This window comes from Puma concolor, chromosome B1 (assembly GCF_028749965.1).
Source record: "Puma concolor isolate L17-30 chromosome B1, mPumCon1.1.hap2, whole genome shotgun sequence".
NCBI lineage: Eukaryota > Metazoa > Chordata > Mammalia > Carnivora > Felidae > Puma > Puma concolor.
In genome coordinates, this window is record NC_141670.1 from 50850100 (window position 1) to 50868797 (window position 18698).

The window sequence follows — 18698 nt, forward strand, 5'->3', positions numbered from 1 at the left end:
TTACCAAATCATTTGTTTACACTAAATGAAGATAATAGAGTTCCTAGGTCAGTTTTGCTGATACTTAGTTAATCGAGACAATACAAACTATTTTCTCAATAACTTTTCATTAATAGTACTCTAATGTAGAGTACTGAATTTGAGATGGTAAAAATACCTGCAAGTAATCAGATAAGCTAGGATTAAAAGTATATATATCTAATCTGTTATTTTGGTATTAATGCCATATCTGAAATTATGCTTCAAATATTTACCAAATTGCAGAAAATGTAAATTGTATGCCAAATTGGGTTTTACGTTATATCTAATGTCCATCTGCTAATAAACTCCGTAACTATACCACTCCATTTGCCATGACAATAATGTTTTGGCATGGAGAGATTATTATAATATATAATGTAATTTTTTATAATAGTAATGTCTTAATCACTTTCATTAAGGTGTAGAAATATTTTGCATCTTCTGAGCATTCTCTATAATGATACGTTTTTTGGTAGTATTGTAAATAAACTTTTTTTTTTTTTTAGTTTGCTGGAAACCATGTCTCACTATACAGATGAACCCAGATTTACCATAGAGCAGATAGATCTGCTTCAGCGCCTTCGGCGTACTGGAATGACTAAACATGAAATTCTCCATGCCTTGGAAACGTTGGACCGTCTTGATCAAGAGCATAGTGACAAGTTTGGAAGAAGGTCCAGCTATGGAGGAAGTTCTTATGGGAATAGTACCAACAATGTTCCAGCATCTTCCTCTACAGCTACAGCTTCCACACAGACCCAGCATTCTGGAATGTCCCCATCACCCAGCAACAGTTATGATACCTCCCCACAGCCTTGCACTACCAATCAAAATGGGAGAGAGAATAACGAGCGATTATCTACATCCAATGGAAAGATGTCACCCACTCGCTACCATGCAAACAGCATGGGTCAGAGGTCATACAGTTTTGAAGCCTCAGAAGAGGACCTAGATGTAGATGATAAAGTGGAGGAGTTAATGAGGTTAGTTATTCTGCTTACTCAAGAGTCCCCAGAATGTCTGTGTTCTTAGACTGGTTTTGAGTAATATACTGTATTTCAGCTACTTACCTGTTAAGAACTGTGATTTCCCCCTTCTCCTCTTGGAGATGAAAGAAAAAAAAATTCTAATTTTATGATTATAATTCAGATTTTGTCTTCTCTACCTTAGCCCTTTCTCTTTGCTGCTTGATAAACCTTTTACATTCTGTTTACCAAAGCAGAAGTTAGCCTTCTCTTTGTAGTTCTAATTGCTAACATCTGTATTTTCTGGATTTTTAACAGACACATTCTGATCCTTAGAATTTTTTTTTGATCCTTAGAATTTTTGAGAGAGATGATTTTATGATACAAAATGTATACACTCTTAATTTTTCACTCTAACATACCACAACAAAAGAATTTTGAGGACCTGTTATTTAAAAAGTGTTCTTGGGGCGCCTGGGTGGCGCAGTCGGTTAAGCGTCCGACTTCAGCCAGGTCACGATCTCGCGCTCCGTGAGTTCGAGCCCCGCGTCGGGCTCTGGGCTGATGGCTCAGAGCCTGGAGCCTGTTTCCGATTCTGTGTCTCCCTCTCTCTCTGCCCCTCCCCTGTTCATGCTCTGTCTCTCTCTGTCCCAAAAAATAAATAAATGTTGAAAAAAAAAAATTTAAAAAAAAAGTGTTCTTACGAAGAAGAATAGACATGGTTTCTACCCCTAAGAAGCTAAAGTTCTAATTTAAGAGATGCATATATTTATATATTTTTTGTTATCCGTTACAAGGGAAGTATAAGCCTTTGTTGTTTTAAACACTGAAAAAGACAGAAGTCCACTTTCAACAGAGGTGATTAGGAAAGACTTCACACTGGACCTGGAACACTTTGAGGACAGAACCATGTGTTTTCAAATGTTGTGTTTCCAGAATCTAGAATTGTCCTTGACACAGAGTAACGGTTTAATATGTTATGTGAATGGATGAATTTGAGCTAAATCTGAAAGAATAGCCTTTGTTTTGAAATATAGGAATTTTATTTAAAGTTAAGGGAATAGTAAATAATAGGTAGAAAAGGCAAGACATGTTTAGGCTTCTAAAGATTGTATGGGCTAGACTATGGTAATAAGAATATTACGACTCAGTACAGGTTTTGGAAGATTTGAGTTCCACGCAAGTAGTTTATGTTTAATTTGACTGGAATTAAGGCTTTTTTACAGGTCTGTGGGAATAGACATGATAAAAGCATTGTTTTCAATAGATTACCACTACTGTAGTAGGGAGGATAGCCTGCAGGTAGTTACAATAGATAATGAAAGAATTTACAGTACGAATTTTGTCAGAAATAAAATTAAAACCTATGAGTTATAGTTCTTCCTAAAGATTTTAAGACTTGAAGATAGTATAATGGTGACTTAATATTGCCGTATGGGAGATCTATTCTATAGTGCTGCCGTGGTAAAATACCTTTTAAACAAACAGTCCCAAATTTGTTTTTAGGGTTACACTGCCTTATATGGAATCATGAGTTGAAGGGCTATTGCATCTAGATGCCAATGTAATTCCTGTGATGAATAGGTTCATAGAGCAGCCATTGGACCCTGTTATTTAAATGTTTAAAACTTAAAAATATAAGCGATCAATTTGGCTTTGAATTCATTGTCATTTATTAAAGCAGCTAGCCACAGTTTAGGTGTTCTTTTGATTTTAATATGTATATCATTGTCATGATTGAGCGAGAAAACCATTTGGGCAAATAGAAGTTACTTAAGTCCCTGAAATATAACAAGGTTAGCTTTTAATTATTCTGAGTAGAGAGGGTATCACTAATAAAATTTATATGCTACTTGTTTTTTGTTGCTGTCATTAATCAGTTTTAATAAGCTTTTAACATATAATAGTTAATTCCCAAATGTGTATTAGACTGCCATGAAATTTAGGGAAACTTTCATGTTAACAAAGGGCTCTGGGAGATTGACCAAGATCTAAAGCTTGACTATAATGGTCTAAAAACTTAACTATTAACTCTTACATTGGCATATTGTTGTAATGCAACTATGTTTTCAAAATAAACAGAAAACCTATTTAGCAATGAATAGGATTTGTAATTAAATCCCACCATTTATTTATTTAATTTAATAAATTAAATAAATGCACATTCACGTTTCATCATTAAATGTATACATGTTTATGCACTGTTACCAGCATTTAATTTACAAACTGCCACTTGTTGTATAGTTAGGATACTTTGTCCTATTCTCTGCTTCTTTGAACTTCTACTTTGGTTCTCTAATCATCTAGGGGGTCTCACTGAACTTTCTGGCTCTCTGTGGTCCTCTGCCATTGTGTTCTCACCCACACTGGCACTTCCTTTTGTACCCACTTCTAATTTTTCTCAAGTTTGCACATAGTAACCTTAGATCAGAGGGAGAAGTTTATTGCATGACTATTCTCAACCTTTTAATCATCATAACAGTGCTGTGTGTGAGGTGGAGCAGAAAAATTGAGATTCACAAAATTTAAATAACTAGCCCAAGAAAACCTAAATATTAAGTGGCAGAGCCTGAATTCTGACCCACGTCTTTATTACCATGTCTCTGGTATCTGTTGCCTCTGTAAATAAATTTTTCACATCTGCAGATTTCAGTAAGATTTTAAGAACAGTGGTAGATACAACACAAGACAAACTTGTGAATGCCTTAATGGGCTGTTCCTCCCTCCCTCACCCCCCACGTGCATTTGCCACTTCAGATCATTTACTAACCAGATGAATTTTTATTTGGTAGTGTTAGAGAAATTTTTGAGTGGTGGATCTTTCAGTATCCTGTGCCTACATAGGGCTATCCTGCCCTTACTAATCACTCAACACTATGGTGACATTATAGTGAATTAGGTGGGCTGTAAGTAGGGAGAATGAGTACCTGAATGCCTTCCTGTCTCCTTTTCTAGATACATGTAATTCACATCTTGCATGCTCACATTTCCCTGCGTCTACAGCACTCAACCATAAGATAAATATTTTTCAAATTACATAAGCCGTTGAGTTCAGACTTAATACCTAATAATTTCAGGGCACACAAGGAAATTTTTTATAGAAATTAGGTTATAATTGTATATTTGATCAACATATAGGATCATATTTGATCAACTGTTAGGAAAGAATCAGAAAGAAAGTAACTTTTCTCATTTTTAATTGATCATGGTGAAACAAGAAAGAAACTAGAATGTAAGCTCTCAACACATTATTGAATATATAACATTTTAGGAAGAACTTTAAAACCAAGAGCTAGAATGAACACCCATTTCACATATTAATATTTTTTAAATGCATCTATTAACACACATATTTATATACTGTTGTATATATACATCCGTTTATATTACAGTGTACATCTATTAAAGTGCCTGCTCTTTCACGTATGTATTATAAAATAACAAGTAAAATGAGGCTTATGAAGAAGTCATAAACAATGCCATATATTATAGGTGTTATGCTTAACTACCCATGTACTTAAATGTTAGTATTTTATACAAACTGTGTTAGTATTTTATACAAGATCTAAGACTTTATTCTGAGTGGTTGTCTATATGCCTAACAATAGGTGATTTAGGATATTTATTTTCTAAATTCAGTTATCATGTTGTTTATACATATAGAGTAGCTTTTCTTTTAAAATTATCTTTAAAATTTTTAAATTATGCTTTATCTCCATGAGTAGAAATTAGAGGAGCAAGTTTTTATTTAAAAGCTAAAGAATTTATATGTAATTATATTTTCTCACCTGTGAAATAGTCTTTGTAGGGACTGGTCCATCTCTGGAAGTCTTTGAGATAGATGGCTACCTTTAAGGGGTCCTAAAGAATGTGTAGTGTATATCAACTGAGAAAATACAGAAGATCTTAAAGCATACAACTTTTAAACACGTAGTCTTTAATAGCCTTCATTCTGGAAATGGAAGGATTGCCATTTTGAACTAGCATAAATAACTCTTTTTCCATTCTGATTTAGGAAGCTTAAACATATCTGAGATTAAGAATTTAGAGCTGTTTTATAAATTATCTAGATCAGGTTTGCCATACTACAACCTTTTATCTTCAACTACAAATTTGTTCATTCACTGAACAAATTAAGCTCTATTATATGCAAACCCCATGATGAATAAGACGCAATCTTTGTGCCAAAAGACTTCACAGGCTAGTAGGAGCGATAAGACCAGGTCTGGGGAACTGCTATAATACAGAATACCATGTAATAGGTTAGCATGTGAGTAGTATAATTGAAATGATAAAGTTAGTTGTTGTAAGAAAAGATCTTTCTTAGCTGTATCAGGGAGAACGTCTCTGAATAGATGACTGTTAAATTGTGTCTTAAAGAAAGGGTGATTCTACAAAGAGGCATTCCTGATTAATTCATTTGGATGTTAAGAAAGGTCTGTGGGTAACAATGGAAAGTTTAGCAAGTTATAAAAATAATGACAATGGAGGGTGGAAAGGAAGAATTTTATCCCCATGTGGAAATCATCCAGATAGATGAATTCAGCATGGCTGTGATTTGGAAAAGGTAGTAGGAGGAGAGGACATCGATTTTAAGTGGTTCGATGCAAATAGAGTGGTAGATTATCTTGAAAGTAAGCCATGGAATCAAAGAAGATCAACTTGTGTTTCACTATAAGACTTGAGGAGTACAAATCATGAGGAATGTGAGATTTTATAAGAGAAGTGAATCACGATAAGCACTTGGTGATTAAAATAAAAACTTGAAAAAATTGGTTTTCCTAAAAAAAAAAGAAGTGAAGAAAAAGGGATCCATTCTTTTTAAAGAGGATGAAAAATTTCAAATGAAGACAGAAAGTAAGCAGTAGGAGAATATAAGGAAATTAGATTTGGAGTAACCAAAAGAGTTTTCACATCAGGAAATTGGTGATTTCAGAGTTTTGATGTGGACAGTAGGAGAGCCTTGTTGTTAAAGAAGACTGAATGAGGGGGAATATGTGAAAGTTTAAAGAACATAGTTAACCCTGTAGAATGGAGGTCTTTGAAATACACAAGAGAACTGGACACAGTGAAATTTGAATGCTATTACTATTTTGAAATACAGGTCTGCCCTCACCCCCCGCCCACCATCTGAAAGCTTGAGTTATACCACTTCACTTTTAGGAAAGACCTACATTCGTACCTGTTTTCACTAACCGAAATCCGAAGGAGATTTTGGCTTTTACCAAAAAATGCTATTACCATACTAATGTAGCTCTTTTATAAAAGCAGAGTGGCATACTGCGAACCTTCGGAAAGCAGGGGATACCTATACCTGATGAAACCAACTAAACACATCATTACTTGTGTCTAAATCTTTCCATGGTGCCTTAAAGCACCTGATATAGATGTTTACTTCAGATGTAGGTAATTATAGCAGATCCTTTGTTTCTTCTTCTGGGATTCTTTCTGGAGTTTTATAAAATAATAGTCATTGTTTAATGGTTTTACAGCTTCAAAAAATTTTTCATTGAAGAATTTTTTATTTTTTATATTATGCACATATACACACATATACATACATTTAACACTAAATTTTATTTAAATTTAATTTCCATGCTTGGAGAAAAATTTTAAAAGCCTTGTGATGGTGGTATTAATGTTCTCATTTTACCAGATGATGAAACCAGGGTCCAGCTTTATTAAATGACTTGCCCAAGCATATCCTTATCTTTTAAGTCTTAAGTTTTTCTTCAGTTTGAAAAAGCTTCTCTCTGGTAAAGCAGTTGACTAAAGAGGTTTTGTTACTATTATTTTTTTAACTTATTTTAACTTGGTACTTAGGAACTTGCCAAGTATCTAAAAATATAGTCTATGGGAGGGTAAATGAATTGCTGCTGTTTTGCAGACTTTTTGAAGTTCTTTTTGTCTTTCTGCAGCCCTTGATAATGTCATACTGCAAGGCTGTGAATAATTCACAAATTGGATATTTCCTATTGGAATAATTGAATGTTATCTCCTCTTTATGATTTAGTGTCTACTCTAGGTGAATTTGATTTAAAATAAATTGATTTAAATTCCAATTTAAATCCGTAGTCAAGAAAATACCATTTAATCATTTTTCCCAGAAAGCACGTTTTTTATTTAACCTTAATAAATATTCTGTTAAACTCACTTTTCATTTTCCTAGAAGGATAGTCTATACATTGCAATGCAGTGCTTTATTTAAATTTTTTCAGATTAATTTTGAAGCTGTATCAGAGACCAAATGATTTGGTTGTTTTATTTACGTAAGGCAAATTCATACTGCTGAAATTATCCCTTGCGCAGGTATTTATTGGTGGATTTTGAGAGCCATTTGGTCTATACTACCTGTATTATACAGAGCAGTTTATTTTATTTGACTTTAAAATGTATTTAAATGTGCCTTTTTATTTCAGATACACAGTTTTAAATCAAATGAGAGTGCATGTTTTTCAAAGAAATAACTTCCAATATGAACAAGCATTTTGGAGGGAATCTAGCCAGTATCTAGATCAGAATCTAGAGGAGTATGAGAAATTTTAAGTATTGGATTAGGCAGTTGTTTTCTTTCTTTAGGAATCTTTTTGACTAGCATTTCTAACCAGTAGGTCAGGAATATACAGAAGAGCTTCAGATTGAAAGCTTGTCACTACTATTACTTCTCTGCTCTTTTCCAGAATTCCTGAAAGGGAACATTGGTATCCATTCACACAATGTATAGCCCCTCCTCACGAAAGGGCTAACATACCTGCTCTAAGTTAAATCACAACTGATTATTTTTGGGTAGGATCTTTTCTTTTGTTACTCCAAATAATCTTTAGAAAGACTTGGGCTCCTATAAGTAGTTTGGAAGTTTGTGGTTCATTTACAAAATGATTTGTAAAGATTTCATGATCCTTTTTTCTCAGATCAGGGGTCGGAAAGAGTAGATGGTAAACATCTTACACTTTGTGGCCAAGAGGCAAAATAGAGGATATAATACACATACTTAATACTTAACATCTAAGAGGGAAAAAAAAAGGCACAGATTTTTATTGACAAAATACAATATTGAATATAGTTTTTAAAACATAGGCCTACCAATAGAAGGATGGAATTTTTGGTGAGGAGATAATACTTTGCTTAATTCATTTTCAGAGTTAGTGTTCTCTGTCATCACATAATGACTGCAAGTGTGAAAAACATTCTTACTTAGCTCTTACAGGTTGTATAAAAACAGTTGGGAGGCCAGATTTAGCCATAGTTTGCTGACCCTATATGAGATTATAAATTACCACTATTCTGTGGTTTTTTTGAGCTTGATCAAAAATCAATACTTTATTTATGTAATCCTTTTGAACATAAAGTATTCAAAGAGAAATTGGTTGGTTTTAAGGGTATAAGTTTTACTTAAAGTGTATTTGTTGTGGTGGAGAAATAGAAGTCTTGCCTTTCATTGTTGTTCTAGTAAATGTCTCGTCTTGTGAGAATTTGTTGTTGTCTTAGTGGAGGAAAAATTAGATCTATAATATGTATGTAATCTCAAGGACACAATATAGTTTTAAGTACTCTATATTACATATAATAGGAAATTAATGTTGCCTTTTTATATTAAAATTCTGTATTCATTTCATCCCACTTAATTTTTTGGGGGGGGGTTTATACAGGAAAAAGACGGCAAATTAAAATTTTCAAATGGCTAATGTTTTTAGCAGTTGTAAGAATGATGATGATTTCTGTTCCTTTAACAAAGGTTTTAAAATGAACATTATTTATGCAGTTTCATAGTTAACATGCGAGCCCACAGTCTACTCACAACTGATTTTTGTTGTTGTTATTGCTTTTTATTTTTCTAGGATTTCTGTCTGTGTAAGGTATATTCATTCCTCAGTAATGAAACTTAGTATATACCATATGGCAGCCTTGTTCCTAATGTGAATTACACACAGCATGCGATTAACCATCGTCTGGTATGAGACTTATATCTACTGTGGCATTCACTAAAGCGTCTGTCTGATGGTGTGATGTTTTAGGACTTGAATATTTGGTGTTTCTTGGTTTGTTTTAATTTCATATTTTCACACAAGCTTGGTCTGTTTACCTTTATTTTTGTGTTCTTTCTTTCTATGTGCTCCCCACCTCTCTGCTTCACCTTTCTTAGCAAAGATGAGGATTTCTACCTTCAACATACATTGTTGGTCTTGTCTTCTGTTTTTGTTAGGAGGGACAGCAGTGTGATAAAAGAGGAAATCAAAGCCTTTCTTGCCAATCGGAGGATTTCCCAAGCAGTTGTTGCACAGGTAACAGGTAAGAGCTAAAGAGCCCTTTATTCTGGAATCATGTCTAGTCTCTGCCTTCTGGTGCAGATGTTGGAATATTGCTTGCATTTCTGCATTGCAGCACAGACCTGTCAACTTAGGCATAATAATGTATGCCTATGATTTAAAACCCATTGTCTCTGATATCATGAAACTTCTCCAGTGATTTTTTTTTTTAAACTGGTGCTAGTAAATTTTATAGCATTTGTGATAACCACAAAATTCCCCATTTTATGACTAAAAAAGGGTCTCTGGTTTTCTTGTAACTGACAGAGCTTATGACACATGCACATCCAACTGCTATCTACATTTCATGTTTTTAAAAGCTGCAGTCCTCCTGATTCTCGATTTTACCAATTAAAAAATTATCCATGAGAGTAAAGGAAGTTTTTTTTTTTAAGCCCTTTTCGTATGTGAAGCTCTCTTCAAACCGTTACTGAGAAGATAAGAGTTATCATTGTCTTCTCTTTGTTCTTTATATACCATCCCATTACCCACCCCACCGCAGCCCCATCTCAAGTATGTGGTGTATATGTGTCATTCTCTATTCAGATTGCGTTTTTTATGGAGTTCTTAAATATGGGGGTAGCATGTCGTGTTTGTTGGTATGTATTCTTTCTTTCTCGGATATCAGTGATTTATTTATAGACCTAATATAAACTCAACTATATCTTAGTCGTTAGAAGAACTGGAAACTCTTTTAACTACATTTTGTATTTGGTACGTTGTTGTATGTGGTACATTAATGAATTTAAAAATTAGTTTTTTCCTCCTCCCCTCCTTGTTTGACATGCCGTTAGCACCTACGTGACTTTGGGCTTTTTAGCCTCTGCATCTCAGATTCTTACCTATATGATGAAATAGTTGGATCTAATCACATAGTACCTTCCAATTTTAAGATATCATTTCTGTTCTCTAGACATCGGAATTTATTGAAGCTAATTTATGTAAAAAAGTTGTTATTGACCATCAGTATGGTAAAAAATGAAACTTGAGATTTCAGAAGTCTTAAATTTCATCCCAAGAGTCAACCAATTCTAATATATATGTGTGTGTGATATATAACACTAGTAATATACTTTTACAAATGATGCCTATATTCATGGTAAAAGATTCTAATTAAAGGCATATCCTTCCATGTAGAAATCTTTCTTAATAGAAGGATGTGTACACATTTAATTTTTATACCTTTCAATAGAATATTTAAAATACATTTTTACCTTTATCTTCAAGGATTAAGGAATATGCTAAGGGCATTGTAAGGGCAAGTTTTGGTAAAACCCACTGATGTGCACTGTGAAAAGACAGAGTATTGTCTTTTCAGGGCTTTTACTTTATCTCTAAGATTAGAAACAATAGTATCTTCTAGTTTGTCAGCTACAAAAAAGAATAAAACTGTAGTGTTATAGAACGGTATTATAGAGTTGATTATTTTTCCAGGTGGAAGTGTTTTTGAGGATCTTGAATCCCCCGAATCTTGAGTCATCTTAGACTTTTAAAACAGTAGCTTTTGGGGTGCCTGGGTGGCTCAGTCAGTAAACTGTCCAACTTTGGCTCAGGTCATGATTTCAACAGTTTGTGAGTTCAATACCCACATCTGGCTCTATGCTTACAATGCAGAGCCTGCTTAGGATTCTCTCTCTCTGCCACTCCCCTACTTATGCTCTCTCTTTCTGAAAATAAAGAAACTTAAAAAAATGAAAGTAAATAAAATAGTAGCTTTTGAAACCCATCTGACATTGATTCACATTATAAGAAAATACCTTTAAAAGGAATTTCTTAGGAGTATCTAAAGGGAATAGTTATAGCATAGTGGATTAAACACAGTAGTATTGCCTTTTTGGAAAGGGAAGCTGAAAGATGTTTTAGCGTCTTGCTACTCAAAGTGTAGTCCGTGGAACAGCATTATTTGGAGCTTGTTAGAAATGTAAAGATACAGAGTACCACCCTAAACCTGCTGAATCAGAATTTTCATTTTAACCAGATCCCCAGATAATTTGGGTTTGAGAAGTACAATTCTAGGAGATTGGTAAGCTTTTCTGACATTAAATTTCAGTGGACTGGCATATTTTTAACATTGTGCCACTCAGTAAGAGTCCTCATAATGCCATCTTGTGGTTCTGAAAATATTTTTACACATTTATTATTTGTTATATCACATGACCTTTATTTTTCTTCTATAATCATAGGATTTGGTACTGTTAAAAACTTCTTCCCCCATTTCAACCTCAATCCAACTTATTCTTCCTCCTCTTCATTCCTATTCCAAAAGCTTGGGCACATTTTCCCTTGATCACATATCTTTAATGGTTCTCCATTGTCTGAAAAATGAAACTCCTTATAGTCTGACTCCAGCCTTCTTTTTATTGCCATCTTCTGTTCAGTATTCTCCCTAACTAAATTTAGGTACTCACCATTTTCAGAATTCTCACTTCGATGCTTACAAATCATTGTTTGTGCCTAGTATGCTTTTCCCCTTCACACTTCAGCCTTATAATGTTCTGTTTATCAAGATTACCTTGAGGTGCCTGGGTGGCTCAGTTGGTTAAGCATCTGGCTCTTGATTTCAGCTCAAGTTGATTTCAACTCACAGTTGGTGAGTTCAAGCTCCACATCAGGTTCTGTGCTGATGGTGCAGAGCCTGCTTGGGATTCTCTCTTTCTCCCTCTCGCTCTGTTCTCTCTCTCTCTCTCTCTCTCTCTCTCTCTCTCTCAAAATAAATAAAATTAAAAAAATTTTTTTTTACCTCAATTATTATCCTCATTCTGGCTTCTTTGATCACTTTAGCACACGTAGATCTCTCTCTTTTTTTTTTTTTTTTAAATGTTTACTTATTTTGAGGTGGGGGTGGGGCAAAGGAAAAGAATCCTAAGCAGGCTCCTCACTCTCAGCTCAGAGCCTTATGTGGGGCTTAATCCAATGAACTGAGATCATGACCTGAGTTGAAATCAAGAGTCAGATGCTCAATCAACTGAGCCACCCAGGTGCTCCTAGAATTCTCTTTTTATGAAATCAGTTACACTAAGTTCACCACTCTTAGGTACTATGCCTCATTTCAGTTATGCATTTTAGAGTAAAGTTCTTTAAAAGCAGTGATCTTTCAGGGCACCTGGGTGGCTCAGTCAGTTGAACATCTGACCGGCTTAGGTCATGATCTCATGGTTCATGAGTTCAAGCTCTGCATGGGGCTTGCTGCTGTCAGTGCAGAGTCTGCTTCGGATCCTCTGTCTCCCTTTCTCTCTGCCCCTCTCCTGCTCATGCTTGCTCCCTATTTGCCAAAAATAAATAAACATTTTTTTTAAAAAAGCAAAAAAACAAAAAGCAGTGATCTTTCTTGCACATTCCCAGAGAGTCTAGCATTATACATACTTTCTGAAGATTTCATGTTTACCTAGCTGCCTTGTAGTGCTGTCTTGTAGGGTAAAAGGAGTTTTAGTGAAGCTGACACAAGCTGAACATATGAAAGCTTATCCAATATTAACTTTGTCCAGTGACGTTCCCTCTCCAAAAATAATTATTTGTTCACCAAATGCTGCGTGAATTTCTGCCCTTAAGGAATTTGCATCTTTCTTCTATCTGCTTTAATTCAGTTATTTACATAAGGCAGGGGAGTGAGGGTAATTTATAACAAGATTGTTTCATTGTCCCATTGGTCAACTTAGTGAATTCATGTATTTCTCATTTATTACTGTGTTGCATTTTCACTTGGCCCATCAAACTAGCCTCAGGGGCAGGGCTTTTCATTCTAGAAAAGAGATCCAACTAGAAAATAGTGAGTCAGTGAGAATCCATAGAAAGCTTGTCCATCATATAAAGGACCTGAATGTGAGACAGGAAACCATCAAAACCTTAGAGGAGAAGGCAGGAAAAGACCTCTCTGACCTCAGCCGTAGCAATCTCTTACTTGACACATCCCCAAAGGCAAGGGAATTAAAAGCAAAAGTGAATTACTGGGACCTTATGAAGATAAAAAGCTTCTGCACAGCAAAGGAAACAACCAACAAAACTAAAAGGCAACCAACGGAATGGGAAAAGATATTTGCAAATGACATATCGGACAAAGGGCTAGGATCCAAAATCTATAAAGAGCTCACCAAACTCCACACCCGAAAAACAAATAACCCAGTGAAGAAATGGGCAGAAAACATGAATAGACACTTCTCTAAAGAAGACATCCGGATGGCCAATAGGCACATGAAAAGATGTTCAACGTCGCTCCTTATCAGGGAAATACAAATCAAAACCACACTCAGATATCACCTCACGCCAGTCAGAGTGGCCAAAATGAACAAATCAGGAGACTATAGATGCTGGAGAGGATGTGGAGAAATGGGAACCCTCTTGCACTGTTGGTGGGAATGCAAATTGGTGCAGCCGCTCTGGAAAGCAGTGTGGAGGTTCCTCAGAAAATTAAAAATAGACCTACCCTATGACCCAGCAATAGCACTGCTAGGAATTTATCCAAGGGACACAGGAGTACTGATGCATAGGGGCACTTGTACCCCAATGTTTATAGCAGCACTCTCAACAATAGCCAAAGTATAGAGAGAGCCTAAATGTCCATCAACTGATGAATGGATAAAGAAATTGTGGTTTATATACACAATGGAATACTACGTGGCAATGAGAAAAAATGAAATATGGCCTTTTGTAGCAACGTGGATGGAACTGGAGAGTGTGATGCTAAGTGAAATAAGCCATACAGAGAAAGACAGATACCATATGGTTTCACTCTTATGTGGATCCTGAGAAACTTAACAGAAACCCATGGGGGAGGGGAAGGAAAAAAAAAAAAAAAAGAGGTTAGAGTGGGAGAGAGCCAAAGCATAAGAGACTGTTGAGAACTGAGAACAAACTAAGGGTTGAAGGGGGGTGGGAGGGAGGAGAGGGTGGGTGATGGGTACTGAGGAGGGCACGTTTTGGGATGAGCACTGGGTGTTGTATGGAAACCAATTTGACAATAAATTTCATATATTAAAAAAAATAAAATAAAATTTCTTAGAAAAAAAAAAAGAAAGCTTGTCCATCATAATTGGCATACCTGGCATAGAGAAGCCTACATAAGCTTCTAGACATCTAGGACTCACTCACTAGGGGTACCTGATCTCAGCATATAGCCACTTTTTGTCTTTAAACAAATTAGTGAAGTGTATCTTACAAGAATATCTCTACCTGATGAAATCTTCCTAAAATAAAGTTTAAGGTGTGGAGCCCCAGAATCTATGTCCTGTTATGGAGCCTTTAAAAAGTTAAGTTCAACTCTAATATGTGAAATAATGAAATAAATCAACCTTGAGATAAAAATGAGAATGAGTAGGGCCTAACAAAAGATTGCTAAATAAAAAAAGTGTAGTGAGGTGCAAAATTATAACACATGTGCTTGTTCCAGAAACTAATACAGAGGCTTCTTTTTATAGATTTGGAGGATTTCTATAATAAGATAAACAAGAAGTTCATGGGTGGGGTCTGTATAAATAATATCCTACTGATAGGAAAAATGACAGTATAAACAGGATATAATAACAGTGCCTGCTGAATTTCCCAGCATGTTATTTGTAGCTTCTTTCACAGAGTCACAGCTGCTCCCACTAAGGGTGGATTTTTACCTCTGTAAGAGGTCGAGCAAGATTCTAAATTCTGACTATCAGTGGTGGGATTGGGAGCGTAGCCCTTGCTTGAATAATAACCCACACGTGGGTTTTATATTCACTTTCGTGGTGAAACATTGTCTTTGGCTTTTAGCATTCTTAAAACATGATTTTCTTTTTATATGACCTCTGGGAAAAATCAAGCAGGCAGAATAAATGAGTAAGTGGGCAGAGCTCGAGTGAGTGCTTATCAGCCAAAGAAGTACACTAATTGGATTCTTATCCTCTTAAAGTGGAAGAAGAAAAAAAAGTTACATCTGTGTCTTTTAAGAAATCATAATTTTGTTTTCTTTAATGGTAGTAGTATAATGAAAAGACAAACTTGAAACTTTAGAATACCAAAGTTCTAGTCCTTCTATCTTAAATAGTCCTGGGGAGAATCATATAGCTTCTCTGAGCCTCTGTTTTACTTATTTTAAGATGAGGGGCTTTGACCCAATATTTCCAAGTATGTTTTCTAGTTAGCTAATTCTAGGCTGTTTTTAAACTAAGTACATTTAACAAGTGTGGATCTTACTCATATATTAGTGACTCTGATTCCCAACATGTAAGAATTTGTGTAAAGAGAATCTCTGAACTGGTTTTAGAAATGTTCCAACTGTACTGAGATCATTTCTCTTTTTCAAATGTATCTTTAAAATGAAGTATGAGAACATTGCATATTCAATTTATATAATAGTTCCTTTACAAAGTGGGTATATATTGATCCTCTCCCTAATCAGAGAACTTCATACCAGCTACTAAAAACCAACTAAAGTGTACATACACCTTTTTAAAAAATAGACTTCATTTTTTAGAGCAGTTTTAGGTTCACTGCAAAAATGAGTAGAAAGTAAAATTTCCTTTTGCTCCACGCCCCCTACACATGCACAGCCTCCGTACATCTGGCACCTCCTCAGCATCTGGCACTGAAGTGCTACATGTGTTATAATGTATGAACCTACATCGACATCATCATTGTCAAAGTCCATACTTCACATTACATATAAATGGTTTTGTACATTCTGTGGGGTTTTGACAAATGTGTCATGACAAGTATCCACGGTTGTTGTATCATAATATGATAATACGATTTCACTGCCTAAAAATCCTGTGTTCCGCCTATTCATCCCTTCCTTCTTCCTCACTGACCCTTGGCAACCACTGACTTCTCCATGGTTTTGCTTTTTCCAGAATGTTACCATATAGTTTGTAGCCTTTTCACATTGTTATCTTCCTCTTAGCAATATGCTTTTAAGATTACTTAAGGTCTTTTCATGGCTTACTAGCTCATTTCTTTCTGGTGCTAAATGATATCCCATTGTCTCAAAATAACAGTTTATTTTTCCATTCACCTACTGAAGGACATCTTGGTTGCCTCCCAAGTTCTGGCAGTTATGAGTAAAGTTACTATAAACAAGTAGAATTTATGTCTACATTAGAAAAGCATTGTTGATAGGGCATTTATCACAGACTAAAGAATTGTCCTCTTGTCATATAACCGAATATAATTAATTGTCTGGCTTATTTAACAAGATTTTATCAATTCCTATCTAATGAGTTTCACTAGTTTTAGGTAGATCTCCAATTTGAAGGCAATTATCTGTCTACAAAAAGGGCAGATTTCTGTATTTGAGATGTAACTTCTGTCTCCAAATTGAAGAAGATTAGAGGTTTTGTTTATTAGGAGAAAAACGTATTTTCAGATCTTTGAATGGATTTCAGTTACCAACAATATAAATATTTTTGTAGAGTGAATTTAAAATTTTCTCTGGTTTTGAAGACTCTAGAGAATAAGAACAGATGTTGTCCTGTGGTTCAAAAAATTCTTAAGTTTTTATCTCATTTTCTTCTATCTTCTGCAATTTGTTGGCTATTTTATTACAAACACAACACATTTTTTTCCATGAAAAAAAAAATCCAGCTTCTATATCTGAATACTCACATTTTCCCACTTTGGTGATGGCTAAATGAAAAGTTGGGATGAAATAATTTCAGAGGATACTTTTGTTGTTCGAACATCAGTTTTTTACAGTTCTTGAAATTTGTTGTCCTACCAGGGCTTTCATCATCTCAAATGCAGGATATAGGACTGTACATTTTTAGTGTCAAAGTTATGAAGGTTGGTTTGCAAGTAAGAAGATTTTTCTTCCACCTGTATTTAAAGTGGAAATTATATTTAAAAATTTTTTATTCTACCATAAGCTTTGACAAAAGTGACTAAAAGGTTAGACACAAATGGCTTTTCCCCCCAATCAGTAATTTTCATTTTTGTTTCTCCCTAATTCTTGTTTCCTAAGATTGTGGAGGAAAGTGTGTACTTGAGGTATAAATATTACTTAGGCAGTTTTATAAATTATTTCTTACTTAGCCCAAGTTAATTTTCCTTGTATTAAAAAAAAAAAAAAAAAGTGACAGGGATAAATGACAAGAAAACCTTAGTAAGAAAGTCAGAAGAATACCCTAGTAAGAAAGTGTCTGATGAAGTAACAAAGTCTAAAGTTCAGCTGAAGTCCATGTGACTCATCAGGCAATATTATAAATAACTTCCTGCAGGAGAAAGCTCTGAGGGATAAATAACATTTTTTGTAAACATAGATATGGTCTTTTGTGCATTAAGGAATTATCCTGTTAACTCTTGAAGTTTACTTAGCGATAGATCTTAAAGGATTTGACATCAATTGCTACAAATAATTTGTTGTTAGAAAGATATACTAGATTTAGTAGTGTGTAGTTACTAACTTTATTTAGGTAAGGAACTGAAGCTTGAACTAACCAAACTAACCAGTTTGGGGGCAGTGACAGCTGAGACATCTGTGAGGTCAAATTCTTTTGGCCTTTAAGAAAGCCTTTAATATCAACATGGGTCAACTTCAGCTAAATTTAACTATGTCATGTGATCCTCACAAAATAAACTTTAGGTATGCAGGGGAAATGTGGGTTTTTTCTTTATTTTTAATCACTTTATAGTCAGATAAAATTTGTGTAAGAGTAGAGTTCTCTGAATTGTACCAGATTTATACAGTGGTATAACTAAAAGCAAGAGATAAAACATTGTCAGTATTTCATTAAGTTCTCTTGCCTCTGCAGTCACATACCTCACCCCACTGCAAGTCCCTGCCAGTCACAGATCTGTGTTCTGTCAGGATAGTTTTGTATTTTCTAGGATATCATGTGACTAGAATCTTACAATATATACCTTTTTTTAATGTCTGACTTCTTTCTTTTTGTGACTTCTTTCACTTAGCATGATACTTTTGAGATTCATTAAAGTTGTTACATGTATCCGTAGTTTGTAAGTTTTACATGATGAATACTAGTCAGTTGAATGGATATAACAAAATTCACTTATCCAGATTAATTGACGGGCATTTGAGCTATTGTTTAGGTTTGGACTATTATGAATTAAGCTGCTGTGAACATTCGTTTGCAAGGTTTTACATGGACATATGCTTTCTCATACCTAGGAGTGGGATTGTGGGATTAGTGGTAAGTATATGTTTAACTTTTTAAGAAACTGTCAAACTGTTTTCCAAAATTACTAGACCATTTTGCACTCCTACTAGCAGCATATGAGACTTCCAGTTGCTTTGCATTCTCTTCAGCTCTTGGTATTTGGTATTTGTGTTTCTCTTTAAGTTTAGCCATTCTAGTGCCTATGTAATAGCATCTCACTCTAGTTTTATTTTGCATTTTTCTAATGACTAATTATGTTGAGCATCTTTTCAGATGCTCATTTGCTATTCATGTATCATCTTAGGTGAAATGTCTGTCACATCTTTCAC

At 34.8% G+C, this 18698-nt stretch overlaps 1 protein-coding gene across 9 annotated transcripts in view; it reads left to right on the plus strand.

The window, feature by feature from the left end:
* HMBOX1 (homeobox containing 1) overlaps positions 1-18698 on the plus strand; it is a 196574-nt gene that overhangs the window by 89846 nt on the left and 88030 nt on the right. For all 9 annotated transcript variants that reach the window (XM_086703791.1, XM_086703792.1, XM_086703790.1 and 6 more), the window contains exons 3-4: positions 528-1004; positions 9190-9275. In XM_086703791.1, coding sequence (XP_086559917.1) covers positions 528-1004; positions 9190-9275 — 563 coding nt within the window. The remainder of the gene's footprint in view (positions 1-527; positions 1005-9189; positions 9276-18698) is intronic.